Here is a 16,212-nt window from a genome sequence, read left to right on the forward strand (position 1 = left end):
CACCTGGAAATCACTTAGTAAAGTCAGTGTTAATAGAAAAGCTGGACAGATAGGAAAAAAACCAGGGAATTATTAGTTGGGCAAAGTGATTCATGTCCATAAGTCTAGCTACTTGGGAGGTGGGGATAAGGAGGATGGGAGTTTGAAACCAGTCCAGGCAAAAAGATAGTGAAACTGCCATTTTAATCAACAGTTGGGTGAGCATGGTAGTGCACACCTGTGGTGTCAGCTATGTGGGAATGTCAGTAGGAGGATCCCAGCCAGGTATCTACCCTGAGCAAAAATGTAAGGCCCTCCCTGAAAAATAAATAAGGGCTAGGAGTGTGGTTCAAGTGGTAGAGTTCCTGCTTAGCAAGGGAGAGGTCCAGAGTTCAAACCCCAGTAGTGACAAAATGAAACAAAAAATTATGAGAACTGTCTCAGTATTTGGTATGGCTGAGACAGTGGGTGGCAGCTGAAGAGATGGAGAAATGGAGGACTTTGTGAGTGCTGTTGTAGTTTTCGGTTGAAGATACTACAACATGACTGTATTCTGTTAGAGGCAGTCAAAAGATAGGGAAAGAAGGGATAGAAGGAGAAGATGGGTTTAGTCAGGATGCTTAAGGGACAATGAGAGCTATAATACAGAGGCAACTTTCAATCTGTTGAAACAAGGTGTGGTAGAGAAGTTCACTCTCCAAGCCTTTCATCTACTCATCCACATTTCCTTTTCAGCTCGTCTGGACCACATGTCAGTTTCTGGCCAATGGAATTTGAATTGGATGTGAAATCAATCATGTCAGGCTTGGGTTGTGGATAAGCCCTGTTAGATTCTCCCTGCCACAGCACTGGAGAAGGTCATACTTCAGGTGAAGCAGTCATTAAGTGGTAGCAGCCCCCGAGCTTGGATTCCTACCTGCATAATTTTGTGGAACCACTCCCACTGACCCAGGATGGGTGTGTACCTTAAGCAAGAAATATTCCTTTGTGGTGGGACACCACTGAGTTTGAGGGTTCATGAAATTCAAAGAAGGAAGTGTCCAGACATGAGATCACATTGGTAGGGAAGAGTTAGCTGTAGAGGGGTCTTACATGTCTGATCAAGGGCTTAAATTTTATTCTGTTAGACAACAGAAGATGATTGAAAGCTTTCGCCTGGGGCTTAGCTTGTCAGAGCTGCATTTTAATTAAGCCTTTCTGGTAGGCAGTGGGGAGAATGGATTGACGAGTGCCAAGAGGCTGGGAGATCAGTCAGGAGGCTATTAAAACCCACAAAGAAGGAAAGATGATGGGCTGGAACCCAGGGAGTGGTAGTAAGAATAGGAAGACATCAGGAGAACTTAGCAATTAATTAAATGTGACTAGTGAGATGGAGGTGAATCAGATGACTTCCAGGTTTGGGGTGAAGTAGGTGGAGGATGGTACCATAAACTAAGTACAGAACCAAACATCTGGACATTTTTCAGTGGTCAGTTGTGAGTGGAGTTGGGAGACATTGGGGTGAATCAAGGTGGGGGATGTCCTCTGGACGGTTGGTGGTAATGTTCGGTCCTCGGTAAGAGGTTGGGCAAAAGAGCAGTGTTGGAAGGAAAAACAAACACATGGTATCACGTTGCCCAGAAAACACTGAGAGAGACAGAAAAAAAAAAGGAAGAAAGAATTGGCAAGGAGGGCCAACAAGAAGAAAGAGGAGTTTGAAGGTAGAGAAAGGAGGGCTCCACAGGAAGAACATAACCTATATAAAGTAAGTATCACTCGTGTCGTTTTAAGGCAAGCTCGCAAAATACCTTCTGGAGGTAGAATTGAAAGTGTTGGTGTTTGGAGTGGGATGGGAGTATTCTCTGCTAATGAGGGAATGGGTTCAGAGAAAAGCGTGGGGCGGGGTGTAGAAAAGAGGGAAGTAGGTGAATGGGTGGGCAGAGAAGACATGGAATAACTACATGACTATTCTTCTAGATGTAGGGATACAGGGCTGTGCAATGTCCAGAGGCACTAGAAGTTTCCATCCTCCAAGAGGTCTCTCTCCTGATCCCTCCAGACTAATCTAGCCCTCTCCAGACCCAAAGATGCAGCCTGCTGAATTCAATGGTGGTGGTTTTGCTAATTCCAACAGACCCTTGAATAATAGTTTCCTGTGTGAATCCTGCCTTTCTAGTGAGTTGATGAGTGTCACTCCTACCACTGCACAAGGGAAGGCTGAGATTAAAAGAAGTACCTCAGCGAAGTGCTCATGTCTCACACCTTAGCTACACAGGAGGTTGAGATGTGAGGATCACGGTTCAAAACCAGCTCAGGCAGGAAAGTCTGTGAGATTTGTCTCTAATTAACCACTAAATAGGCAGGCGTGGAGTTGTGGCTCAAGTGGTACAGTGTCAGTCTTGAGCAAAAAAGCTAAGGTACAGCATCCAGGCCCTGAGTTCAAGCCCCAATACTGGGAGAAAAAAAAGGAAGTAAGAAAGAAAGGAAAAAAAAAAAAAAAACAAGACATGTCTCAGAAAGAGAAGCTAGGCCATGGGTCAGTGCTAAGAATTGGGAAGAGCTAACCAGAGACAGATGTAAGCAAACCTGTGTGAAATACTGTGCAATCAAAGCCAGGAGCTTGGACAACAAACATTTATGGTCAAATAAGAAAACAGAGACCTTGGTTATTCTGAATGAATCAACACTGTTCAGAAGACAGGGCTTGCCAGGATGCAGGGCTTCTGAAAGAGCCCAGAACAATTCTTTCCATCTGTCTTAGCTGTTCGTGCAGGCACCTGGCAGGTCCTCGGGAGAGGTGGAGGACAGCATCTTGTCTGTGCCCTTCACAGCACTGGCACAGGCTTCCTTGCAGGCAAGGTACTCACTACAAACCTGTTGCTGGCAGTCAGCCCCCGACCTTGGTTTTCTCTGCACAAAAACCTCCAGCGTTAGCAGAGCCTGCGGCAGATAGCACCCCCTCGCATCCAGCGATTCCTAGCTCATGGTCTTGCTCTCTTTCTGGAAATAAGCTGTCACCTACTGAAGCCAGGAGGTCAGGTTGTCGTTCCATAGCGAGCCCAGGAGCCCAGGCCTGGCTCCTGGAGGTGATGCATGCCAGCAGCATGCCCGGGGCACTGGCCCTCTCCTATGGGGCCCAGCTGCAGAGCTTGTAATGCTATTTCCAACTCAGAGGGATAGGGGAGATGAGATTTTAAAGGGCTACTTATTGATGGCTGCAACAGATGCAATTTCATGGGGCTCTATCAGAAGACAGGTTTCTTGGTGCAAGGTGGCACCAAGAGGGAGAGGGCTGCACATACCCCAGCAGGGAGCAGGTTGGTTCTAGGTTGCAGTTAGGAGAGGGCTGCTCTGGCTTTACTGGTTCTGCCAAGCCATGCTCAGCATTCTCAGCCCTAGCAGCCTCTCTGCTAGCTCAGGATCTTGCCTCTGCAAAGCAGAGGACAGTTGCCAGGCCAGTGTCCTTCCAGGCATGAAGGCAAGTAGGTATAGGTATGATGAATCTTTCCGCTTTTGTGCCTGGAATATTGTGTCCCAATTCCTTCTCAACAGGCAGGTATCAGCTGAAATCCCATCTCCCCAGTGATGCCTCCCTCAAATGTTTTATTTTATAAGGGGGTCTTAGTCCTCATTCTGTTGATTTCCTTATGGTGCATCACAGATGTGTGGTTTATATTTAATTTTATTTTTTGAATTACTGTGGACCTCACACTCTTGGCCTGCTTACTCAGTGGGCTCTTGACCACCTGAGTCATGCCTCCAGCCTGGCTTTTGGCTGATTATTTAGAGATGGACTCTAGTGGACTTTTGTGCCCAAGCTAGCCTCAAAATATGATCCTCTGGATCTCAGCCTCCTGAGTAGCAAGTGTGAGCCACCTGTGCCATATGTTTTTGATTGCTTTGTAAATGAGCCAGAAGCCCTACAAAGGCACAAGACTTGTGTATCCCCTTCTGTTTCATTGGGTTCCCAAAACAAAGCCCACTGTGTGTGGGGGGGGGGACAAGGGCCCAAGTAGTTTTTCTGGGTAAACAAAATTAGGATGGAAAGATGTGGGTACTGAAGGTGGAGATGGAGATCAAGAGGAGAAAGATGAGCAGGTCACTCATCACGCCCAGGGTCCTCTGACATTGAGTATAGAACAAGGAGCTACTGAGTTCACCTATCACCCTCCTCAGCCTTATCACAAAGTCTGTATACCAATAAACAAGGGTACTGCCGTCCCTGATCAAGCCTTGCTTCCTTCTGCTTCTCCCCCTACACTGTTTACTTAGTGCTCGAGAGGCCAGTGCCTGCCAACCACCCCCACACAGGTCCAGCCCAGCTCCTTCCTGTATTTCTTTGTTCAGTACACAATCCACTGTGGCCATCCAGCCAGCATGGTAGGCATTGTCTCAGACCTTGCCCCTTCCTCCGCCCTCCTTCCCATGGAGCTCAGTCCAGCTGATTTTGTACCTGAAATGTGTTTTATTTTCTTCCATGCCAGCCTCTCCTCTCCAGCCCACACAGATGCCACAGCTCAAGGTTGGATCACCTCTTATCTGAAGGGTGGCCAGCACGTTTTATTGTTGCTTTCTGGGACTTTTAACACCATTAAAACTCAGACTGATTATTTTCCTTCCTCACTGAAACCATCAAAAAGCTTTCCACAACCTGTGGCACTGCCTCTAGCCATGAACGTGGGGCAAAGCTCTCTCTGATCCAAACTCTTCTGTGGCTCAGTGCTGGCCTCCTTGGCCTGCCCTTCCTACTTCACCCCCTGATCCTGACTTGCAAGGCTCTAAACATACCAGGGCGCTTTCCTGCTCTGTGCTGATGGCAATAACTCCTGGCTGCTCAGCTCATCTTATGGAGGGCTCAGTGGGGAGTTCATTTCTCTGGGTCCTCGACACAGGGCCTCCATGTGCCAGGAAGATGGGAGGACAACCTTATTTCTCTTCAAAGGCCTGAGATTGTCTTTGTTGGACCACCTTACTTCACTCCCAGCACAAGATCCGAATGGGGTTGGATGTCATTTGACCTCAATGTAACCAATGAGAGCCCCTCTAACTTCAAAGTATAGAGGGGTGGGCACATGACTGAGTCTGGTCTAATTCTGAATCAGCTGAGGACTTTCATTAGAGCCCTCAAGAAAGATCCTCCCTTTCTGTCCCTGACACAGATAGGCCACAGGGACCTGATGGGAGTCATTTTTTTCCCAACTCATGGGGACAGCCTGGCTGAGAAGGAAGCAAAGCCAAGGGAGAAAGGGAGAATATGTTAGCTCTCTCTAGTTGTATACCTTGATCTAGTAATACCTGAAGCTGACTCCTAGTCTTTGCAGTTACAGAAACCAGAATACTCCCTTATCAGCTTGAATAAGCTAGAGGTAGGTTTCCATTTCTCTAATTGAAGGAATACTGGCTATTATATGTCTCTCTTGGGTCCCTGGGGAAACTCATTTATACCTCTTAGAAAAGTACCTAGTGTATGATATTGTAAAACATTTAATAATGTTCTCCTCCCGGTCCTGACTCTAAGCCGCAGGGTCCAGTGAGTGTATGGCTATTACACAAACTTTAGTGTAGTGAATAAATAACTCCTCAGGACCCCAGGCTGTGTCTTTGTCTCCTGGCACCTAGGAAAGCCTGGTTAGTAGAAAAGTCTAAATCAATGCTTATGGAAATAAATAGAGGGAAAGTAACCATGAATATAAAGAATCTAAAGCAATGGTGTGATACAATATATATGAACGTTCAAATAAGTGACTACAGGTAATTAACAGACACCTCCCAGCCCCCGACATGACACGCCAGTCTCATTCTGACTCCATTTGTGTCTAATGGCCCCTGAATGCAATACCTAGTTAAAAGTCCCTGAGATCAAATAGCTCTCTGGTCGGCTGAAATTCCATGTGTAAAATGCCTAATAATTAAAACAAGATCTTTCCATAGGAGAAAGAAGGTTGCTAGCAGGAGGTTCAAAGCGACTGTCTGTGAAGTAGATGGAAGCTTTGTGTCCCCACCGAAAGAAATGAAAGCAAACACAAAGGAGAACAAAGTTCAGGGGCTCTCTCAAAGCTCTCAGTGGGAAGAGGAGGGATTGAGGGGAGGAGGTGCGGTGAAGGAATCCAGAGTTGGTCCAATATGCTTTCCAGGGAAACTCCTTTTTCCAAAACCAGCCCAGTCCACTGAGTGGCCTAGGGCAGAATGTGGGAAATGCAGGGTGGTAGACTCAGATTGCTTCTTCTCAGGCAGAGGAGAGGGTAGCCCAGACTAACAGGTGGATACCAGAAGCGCTGGTGGGTGCATCTGGGGACTGTCTTCCCCAGAGAATTCCCAGGACCATGTCCTGTCCTCTCGGAGCACTCTGGGCCAGAGGGCTATCAGCATCCTTAATGTCCTCTCTCCTTGCCCCTAATGTCCTCTCTCCTTGCCCCTCATGTCTCAGATCAAAGTGGTTCCTGCTCTGAGGCTGAGTTGAGATAGGGTCTCCACCTGGGGCAGGGCAGAGGGAGGGTCTTCCACCTCTACTTGATTCTGATGTGCTTGGAGTGGCTCTTCCTCTGAACCCTGGAGCAAGCTCTCTACTCTCCTACTCTTCCCATGTTTGAAGAGGGAAGTTTGACAGAGGGGGTATGGAAATACAGAATGGGCAGGCAGAGCCTGACTGTTCAGAAGGAAGTAGAAGTCTGGTGGAGGGGGCAAGGTAGAGAGGCTGGGAATCTCCTAAGCGGCCAGGTCACAGAGTCACAGCTGAGGACACTGGGGATGGTCCAGGTCCATCCGGGACCTCTACCCTCAGGACAAACCTGGCTTCAGTTGTAAGCTTGGGCCATGCCCTGGCTCTGCTTCTCCTCCTCCCTGCTCTAAAGGAAACCACCACTGGGGTAGGGGCAGAAGGGAAGAAGGGAGGCCCAGAGGGACCCTGACCCCTACAGCCAGAGATGGCAAGGGCCCTAGGCAGAGATGCCTTCTCCTCTCCCCTCTGTCACATAAATGTACTGAATGCCTTCTCCACACTCTGTCCCTCTCCCTTTCACTCTGTTTGTGGGTACCTGGGGGCAGGGGACCAGCCACTCCCACTGTGTAGATCTCACTCCTAGCCCTACACAGAGAAGAAGCCAGAGCCAGCTGAATTCATGGGGCCCCTTTCTGCTTCTTTAAAGCAGCAGCTGGCTGCCCAGGATGCCCAGAGAGGCCACACTGCCATGATGACAAAGTTCACTGTCTGCTCCTCCCTCCAATTAGCCTCTGAGCTTCCAGCAAAGTCTCTCTCCTGAGCTCGAGCAGCCAGGCAGCCCAGGCTGTGTCCTTCTGCCTGGTAAGATGCCCCGGGCTTGGAGGCTGGGGATGGCCTCAGTGGCCCCAAGTACAGACTCTGGGCTGGTAGCATTCCCCATCTTCCCCTTCCCCTAGAGTGATGCCTTGACTCTGCTCCCCAGCTCAGGAATTTCATACCTATGAGGAACCAGAGTTGTGCCCTTGTAAGCACTCTCAGCGTGCCCTATAGCTTGTATAATCAATCCTATTTTCAGGTGTGGAAACCGAGGCTCAGAGGGGTTAGCAAAAATCCCATGACTACTAAAGAGAGGGAGGTCAAGCTGATCTGACATAACACCTGTAATCTCAACACTCAGAAGGCTGAGGCAGGAGGACCACCAGTTCAAGGCCAGCGTGGATTACACAGTGAGTTTTAGGCCAGCCTGAGCTATGTAACGAGACCCTGTCTTAAAATCCAAAAAGAAAAGAAAAGAAAAAAGATGCCACCATGTGGGAGTGAGGTCTGAGTGGCTTCTGGCTTGCCTTTCCTTCAGTGACTTCATTTGACTTTCCTTCAGAGGCTGTCCCAGCCACTCATTTCAACGTGTCCTGATATATCATCCTGGGACACAGACCCCAGGATTAAGAAGGTCCTCATTGTCCCTAACCCCAGTCCTCTAAAAACCTCTGGGACCTCATGAACATTAGCCATGGTAAAAGCATTTTCCTTTAATGAGAGGGGGAAGGCCCAGGACGTCATGATGGTCAGAGAGAAGAAAAGAAGAAAACACCTTGTCCCCAAGAAGGATCAGGTATGGAGAATCTGACCTCTAACTTGAGTTCAGTGAGCTGGAGATAAAAGTGTGTGCACATGTGTGCATGTGTGCCGCATGTGTGTATGTGTATGTGTGTATGTGAGTGTGTGTGTGTGTGTGTGTGTGTGTGTGTGTGTGTGTGTGTGTGTGTGTGTGTGTGTATGATGGGATGTATAATCAGGGAGCAATACCAAATCTACTTCCAAGATCAGCCTTGCCTGCTCATGGTCAATGCCACACACACACAAAGCAACCAAAACAGGGAGAGTACATCCACTCTATACCCAAGGGACTTTCAAACACATCACAGTAGCAGGCACTAGGCTCGGCACAGTGACAGACTTTTCTGGCTGAAATCTGCACCAATGGATTCCTGAAGGCTAGTACAAACCACACAAATGGAGAAAACCCAGGCCACAACAGCTGTGGGGGGGCAGGCACACTTGGGTCCTGGTACTGATACTCTCTGCTTCTGTACATTCCTCCACCCCAGATCCCCCATCTTTTATGAAGTTGGTGCAAGGTTACCCAAGATTAGTTCCTGCCACACTCTGGGCAGGAGTGAGATTTCCTGTTTTATGAAACAGCATGCTGAGGACTTGCTAGGTTTTCTTCAAATATCCTGACTTGGCAAAATACAAGATTATCAACCCCACAATTCCTCCACTAGTCTGTGAAATGTACATCAGCTAGAGCCCTTAATTAAATCTCTACCACGGACTTTCTGCTGGGGGAGGGGACGTGTAGAGACTGAGTCAAGATATTACATGCCTCCCCCCCTGCATGTGTGGGAAGCCAGACCCCATGAGGAAGGGGGCCCTATCTTTTTGATAGGTAAGCGATGCCCAGTTATTCAGATTCATCTTTTCCAGCACTATCTTTTCTGCTGTCTTTCCACACCTTGGCCAGAACTCAAGAGAACAGCCTGAAATCTTAATGCATGCTAATGAAAGCAGTAGACTCGTAAACTAGCAGCATCGAATTTTCACAAAAATCCAAGGATCTATGACAGAGAGGGACCAGGAGAGAGCGGATTCCTCTCACACAGACATCTTGAGCCTCCACGTTTGTTTATCTATAATTGCTGTGCAAGTATAAATTAAAACAACAAATGCATCCTGCCTGGCAATGGTGACACGGAGCCCTGTAAATAATTATCATTTAATCTTATAGCAAAGAGTTCTGAACGGCTCCCCTAACGATTTCCTCTGCTCAATTCCTGTCCTACTGAGTGACTTAATAGGAAAAGAGATATCTTTCAGATTGGTTTCAGTCCAGAAGTTTGGACAATGAACAAAGTCATAGCTGGGGGTGGGGAAGAAGCTGCAGGAAACCATTTGGCTTTAGCCCATGGATAAACAAATGAGTCAGACAGATCTAAAGATTGAGAGGAGAGGGAGCTTGTATGGTTATTGATGTGTGTGTGTGTGTGTGTGTGTGTGTGTGTGTGTGTGTGTGTGTGTGTGTGTGTGTGTGTGCGCGCATACATGCGTGCCCGCGCGTATGTGCACTCCTGCACCAGTTCTGGGGCTTGAACACAGGACCTAGGCACTATCCCTGAGCTTTTTTGCTCAACCACTTGAACTATACCTCTACTTTGGCTTTTTGTTGGTTAACTGGAGATAAGAGTCTCATTGACTTTTCTGCCCAGGCTAGCTTTGAACCATGATCCTCAGATCTCAGTCTCCTGAGAAGCTAGAATTATAGGTGATATGGGTTATTGATTGTTGCATCTATTTATGGGAAGACAAGACTCGGGCATAATCTAACAAGAGACCAGGCCTCAGTGTTCTGAAGAAGTGCTATACAACCATGAGGAGTATCTCAGACCTAACATGCTGTGGTGGGCAGTCACAACTAGAAGACAGGCTTGGGACTGGGACTAACCTGGGGTAGAACCCCAACTCTGCTCCTTCCTAGCTGTGTGACCTCAGTTAATACCATAACATGTTAAATTAAAAATACACAATGAACAGCAAGGTGCTGATGGCTGACACCTATAATACTGGCTACTTAGGAGGCTGAGATCTAAGGATCACAGTTTGAAGCCAACCAAGGAAGGAAAGTCTGTGAGGCTCTTATTTCCACTAAACTACCCAAAATGCCAGAAGTAAAGCCATGGTTCAAATGGTAGAGCACTAGCTTTGAGCAAAAGAAGCTTAAGGATAATGCTCAAGCCCTGAGTTCAAACCAGGTCTAGCACAAGGAAAACATGACTAAGCTGAGTACAGTGGCTCAGATTATATAGTCCCAGCTACACAGGGGGCTGAGATGGGGAGAATCATGGGCCTGAGACTAGCCCAGGCAAAAAGTTCACAGTTCTTAACCAATAACTGCTGTATACCTGTCATTCCAGATATGTGGGAGGCTGAGATTAGGAGGACTATAGCTCTAGACCAGCGAAGACAAAAATGTTCACAAGAATCCATCTCAGTGAAAGAAACTGGGTGTGGCAGCATATTCCTGTTATTCCAGCTTTTGTAGGAGTCTTAAAATTGGAGGATCACAGTCCAGGTGCCATTCTCAGCAAAAATAATGAAATAACTAGTACACAAAAGGTCTGGGGGTATAGGTCAAGTGGTATGATAATACATCTGCTTAACAAGCGTGAGACCCTGAGTTTAAACCCCCTAATACTACAAAACAAAACAAAATCTATCACACCACCACCAACAGAAACATAGAGATAGCAGACATATTGACTCTAACTTTGTACTATTAAAATATCTAAATATAAAGTATATAAATAGCCAGCTAGCTTGACATTTGACCGAGCCAAACACACACACACACACACACACACACACACACACACACACACACACACACACACACACACACACACACACACACACACACACACACACACACACACACACACACACACACACACGGCCAAAAGGGAGTACAATGGGACTTTAAAAAATGTTGGTGTTCATTCCACCTTTGCACATTTTCCATACATCCTCCAAGCAGCACACATATTCCATTTGCCCTCCAGAAAATTGATATTTTACACAAAATGGCCACGCCTGAGGGTCTGCAGGCTTGGCCTTGCAGCTCATGAGGATTAACGAGCAGTGAAAGTCCCCTGCCACCAACACAACTCTTAGCTGGAGTCACTGGTGCTTATGGAACAGCAGGGTTTATGGATCAGAGCAAGACCTCAGTTTCCTGGGTTCCTTGCATAGTCACTGAGCCAATGAATTCTAGACAGCAGGTCTCCTGACTCTGGGTCCAGTCACCTTCCACTGCACTAGGAAACTTGAGTTCACTGGGTAACAAGTTCCCAAGTCTGAGAGTAGTTTTGCAAGTGTCCCTTCCCATGTCATCACTCCTAGGCCCTAGCCATGAATTTGATGGATATCCTCAACCAACCAGGACCCCCTCCCTCCAAAGACCATGTCTCATTCAACTGGAGAACTCATCACTTCAAAAGCATCTCTTCAGAAGACATGCGGTTAGAGTCTCCTCCTGTTTCTTTCCTCTCTTCCCCTTCTCTTTCTCAGCTTGCTGTCCCATCCCCTGACATCATGTCTCCATCCCTCCAGACAACAAACTTCCTTGTCTCTTACAGCCATCCACTTTCTGCTTTACCCACAATCCTAAGTGATGTCCCTTCACTCTCTATCCCTGAGCACAGAGCCCTGCCTGCCCCTACCAGCCTATAGCAATGGAGGCAGAGAACATGACCATCCCTGCATGGTACGCACTAGGACATGCAACCTTTCACTACCTCCTGATGGCTCATCATAGTAACACAGCCATATGAGAACACAAGAACATGTCCTAAATGACCCACCACCATGTGTAAAGTCAGTCCCAGCAGAACACTCTAGAACCCAAATCAGCTTGGCCACAACCTGTGGTCCAAGTGTTGAAGACACCAAGAAAGCAAGACTGGAAAAGCCTTTTTTTTTTTTTTTTGGCAAAGCCAGGACAAGAGGAAGCTGGTCTTTGCATAGTAAGATATGAGCTTTTCTGCAACTCACAGCTTGGCAGAGGGGAAAAGCATCATCCCTGAGGTTCATCAATCTGTGGGGTGCTCTGCCTCAGTATCCAGAAATAGAGCTTTCCTGAGATGCTGTCAATATCCTGAGACCATTTTAGGCCAAAGTCAAGTTACTCATCTAAGACCTACCATGAAATTCTTCAGGAAAGACAAGCTTTATATCAGATCTAGAAATCCCTGTAAAAATGTACCCTGGCTTTACAAAACACGGTGGAGATTGTGCTTTGTGATAAGACACAGGTTCAAGTACAGGTATAAGGAATAACAAAGAGGCTTCAGGTCCTGGCATTGAAAAGACCCTATGCATCCCAAGCCAAAGAAGCCACGGGACCCACAAGAGGGGGCCAGGTGTGTACTTACCACAGGGAGGAGCCTTCGGTCCCTGTGACCTCCAGAAAGTCGTATCCGTCCTCTAACTGGAAGTCAATGAAGACCAGGGCGATGGTGTCTCCGAGCTCAGCCAGAATGGTCCATGTGCAGTCAGCGTTGTTGTGATACTCAGAAGGGAAGTGTGGGCTGGAGATGATGCCGCTCTGACCTCTCAGGGTCCCACCGCAGGCATCGTCCGCTGCAGGTACAGAGACAAGAGGATCACATGAGTGCTGGGGTTCCCAGTGGCACTGCCATACCTGGTAGGCTTCATTCATGACAAGCAGAAAGGGTCCTGAAAAGGGATATATGCACACATCGGTCCAGACTGTGCAAGTAACAATGGCAGCAGACCTCCACAGCCCATCCTAGGTGTCAGACACTGTACTGACAATTTCACATACCCCTGTTCTCATTCAAGAGGAAAAGAAGGCCATGCCACAGGAAGGTTAAAGTAATTTGCTCGAGTTCACACAGCAAATGGGTAGCAGAGATCATCACTGAATCCTGATGTAGGCAGGCGGCACACGGTAACTGCCATTATACCACAGTAATCCTTGATACCCACGAGAGAGGAGAAGCCAGCAGTCAGAACTGAGGGGAACCGCATATGGCTTCCTACTAGGTTATAGTAAACCTCGGACATGATCAACGAAACCCAGAAGGTAACACGGCTCCCTAAGAAAATCTCAAAGGGCATCCCAGGCTGGACAGGACAATCTTTCCATCTTCCCTGCCCCCAGGCAGCTCAGTCCCAAGTTTTACTTTCAGACCTCCTGCCCCTGTCCTTCTACATATGCTGACTTTTCCCCAGCACATGTCTCATGAAGCTTCCAGGCCCAAATCCTTTTCTGTGCTCCCTCAGACATGGTGCTCTGCCTGTTCCCATGGCTTCTGCACACCACTGGGACTCCCCAAGTGCATAAACCTTGTGTAAGTGGTCCCTGAAGAGGGACCTGGCATTGCCTTGCTGCTCTGGCCTGAATCCCAGCCAAGATGTGACATTCATTCAAGGAAGAGGATCCAAGGGTCACGCTCTGATTCATGCATGGTACTTTAGAGCACTAGTTTTGAAATACTATAGGCCTTGGGAATAGATATGGCTCTTGCTATGCCTAGGGGAGAGTTGCCCATATTCTCTAGGCCTGTGCCCCTGTGCCCCTGAAGTACATGGGCTGACTCAGAAATGCAGAGAGGAAGACCACAGGCATGTCAGTGTTCAATTGAGCCAGAGGTAACAGGGACCATCAGGCCAACACTGTTCACTAAGCTCTTATCCCAGGTACTCTTCTAAGTACTCTGTATGTTTCATCTCAAGCATATTGTAGTCCTTTTGTTCTCATTTTACAGGTGAGGAAACCAGGACAAAAAGAAGACTCAAGTCACTTGACAAAAGTGACACCACTCATAGGGGCAGAAGGGCCTGAAATTCTAAGCCCCAAAACTCTGCTTTGGGGGATGCGGTCCTTGGCCAGTGTATTTTTCTGTCTTCCAAGAATGCAGTTCATAAAATGTAGGACATTTGCTTAAGATATTGAGTCCATTTCGGAAGGCTCAACAGTGAAGACATCATTACAGCTGGGTTTTGAAGGATGTATAGAAATTCGAGATACACAAGAAAAAGCAAGACATTTCATGGAAAAGCATGACCATGAGCATAGAAGAAAGTACCAAGATTTGTCCAAGATAAAGAGCTCTGTGGACTCCCGTATTAGTCAGCAGAGGAAAGATGGGCAGCAGCAACTGGAATATCAGAGAGATTGCATCCTACAAATAGCCTCACCAACTTTTGTTGGGAGGCCAGGATTGGCTTTGAACCATGATTTCCCCCAATCTCTGCCTTCCAAGTAGCTGACATTGCCTGAGGGTTTCTCAGAGTACTATATCTCTTTCTGGAACCATCTTCTGTACCTCATGGGGCCTCCATGGCTCCCCCTGTCAGCCTTTCTTTTTTTTTGGGGGGGGGTGTCCGGTCATGGGGCCTGAACTCTGGGCCTGGGCACTGTCCCTCAGCTCTTCAACTCAAGGCTAGCACCCTACCACTTGAGCCACAGTGCTACTTCTGGCTTTTTTTCTTTTTGCTTATATGGTGCTGAGGAATCAAACCCAGGGCCTCAGGCATGCAAGGCAAGCGCTCTACCACTGAGCCACCTTCCCAGCCCCTGTCAGCCTTTCTGTACCAGACTAAGTGTCATTTCCTGGACGATCTTTCCAGAAACAACTCCCCATCCCATGCATTCATGTTCCCATAATTACTTTCCATACTTTGTTTATTTCATATCTAGACAGCAAACTCCCTGAAAGTAGAGGCTATGTCTGCTCTGTCTCTAGCACTTTTCTGGGTAAGCATTCAATAGTTACCCAACACCTTTTTGCCTTATCCATCAGGCATTCAATAAGTACCTAGCATATTTCTGAATATACAGCAGGCATTCAAAAAATACCTTGCACCTTTCTAGGTATATAGCAGGCATGCAATAAGCACCAAGCATCTTTTCAGTTTCAATAAATACCTAGCATATTTCTAGGTATACAGTAGGCATTTAATAAGTAACACCTTTCCAGATAAATAGCAGGTAGTCAATAAACACCTATAGCACAAATAAATAAAGAAGGAAACAGAAGCTCAGGGACTTTAAGAAATGTTCACAGAATCACACAGGGTGTGGCTGAGCCAGTTGCAGCTGTCTCCAGCTGTAGAGATGTAGTCTAGATGTAGTCTCTGTGATGATAAGGCCTCTCTATTTGGCAGTGCTTGGCTAAGCCATTGTAAGAGTGCCAAACTTTACACTGTTTGCCAATGACTGCTAGACAGTGCTGACACTTGTCACTCAGTGTGCAAAGCTTCTGGTCTTCTGAAAAGACATCATCCTAGCCCCCTAAGCTCCCAGACCCCCTCACTCCTCCAGCACCATCCCCTTTGATGGAAGACGCTGTAAAAGCCATTTGGAGATTTTCCTCACACTTTAAACAAGGCATCATATTTCATGGTTACAACTCTGGAGTCATAAAATATAACCTTCAGCTGACACCACAGGCCTAAAATATTCATCGGCACTGTTCACTCCTTCTCACAAAGCATGGGCTCTGTGCATTTTGGGGCAGGGCGTTATGCTGATAGTTGCCTTTTCAACTTTTATGGCTTTATTTACGACTGGCTTTAGGCTCTCCTAAAGTCTCTTCAATTAACCGTAATTTTAGAAAACTGTCCCTAGGTCTCCTCTGACATCTGTTAACTCTACAATGGCAGGCATTTCAGGGAGGAAGGAATGTTCATGAGAGACTGCTCCATTCCAGGCCACCTCCAGTGTGCCATCTTGGATTCTAAGGTCTTCAGCAGTGGAACTCCTGTCCACTTTTTCCCAGCCCTGGGCTCTCAAGCTCAGAGGAAATGGAAACATTCAGGGGTCTGGGTAAGAGGCTGCCATCTTACAACTCAAGTACAACACTAAGAGAGCCAGTGTCCCGGTGCCTTAATGTCACAGCCCTGCTCTTTCTCTTCTACATAGCTCCATGTGTCTGTCCATGCTGGGACCTCAGGAAATGTCCCAATTCCACCTTCTAAGGCTTTGAGCTTCACACCTTCAACCTTGGCTTTATCAAAGACCCTGCTTCATCACATTAAGAAATGAGTGTTACTGTGGAGATGTATGTCTGTAATCCCAGCTACTCAGGAGTCAAGAGGCAACTGCTTAGCATGCTTAAAACCATGGGATTCAAGCTGGACAGCAATTGCTCATACCTGTAAGCCGAGATACTCAGGAGGTGGAGATCATTTAGGACTCAGTCACCTATCACCTCTGTGGACAGCCATTTATG

The 16,212-nt window shown here is 47.2% G+C and overlaps 1 protein-coding gene across 1 annotated transcript in view; it reads right to left on the reverse strand.

The window, feature by feature from the left end:
• Window positions 1-16,212, reverse strand: part of Csmd2 (CUB and Sushi multiple domains 2) — a 535,187-nt gene that overhangs the window by 339,217 nt on the left and 179,758 nt on the right. The window contains exon 5 of the mRNA XM_070008973.1: window positions 12,385-12,592. Coding sequence (XP_069865074.1) covers window positions 12,385-12,592 — 208 coding nt within the window. The remainder of the gene's footprint in view (window positions 1-12,384; window positions 12,593-16,212) is intronic.

This window comes from Dipodomys merriami, unplaced genomic scaffold (genome assembly GCF_024711535.1).
Source record: "Dipodomys merriami isolate MVZ:Mamm:240054 unplaced genomic scaffold, mDipMer1.0.p SCAF_71, whole genome shotgun sequence".
Lineage (NCBI taxonomy): Eukaryota > Metazoa > Chordata > Mammalia > Rodentia > Heteromyidae > Dipodomys > Dipodomys merriami.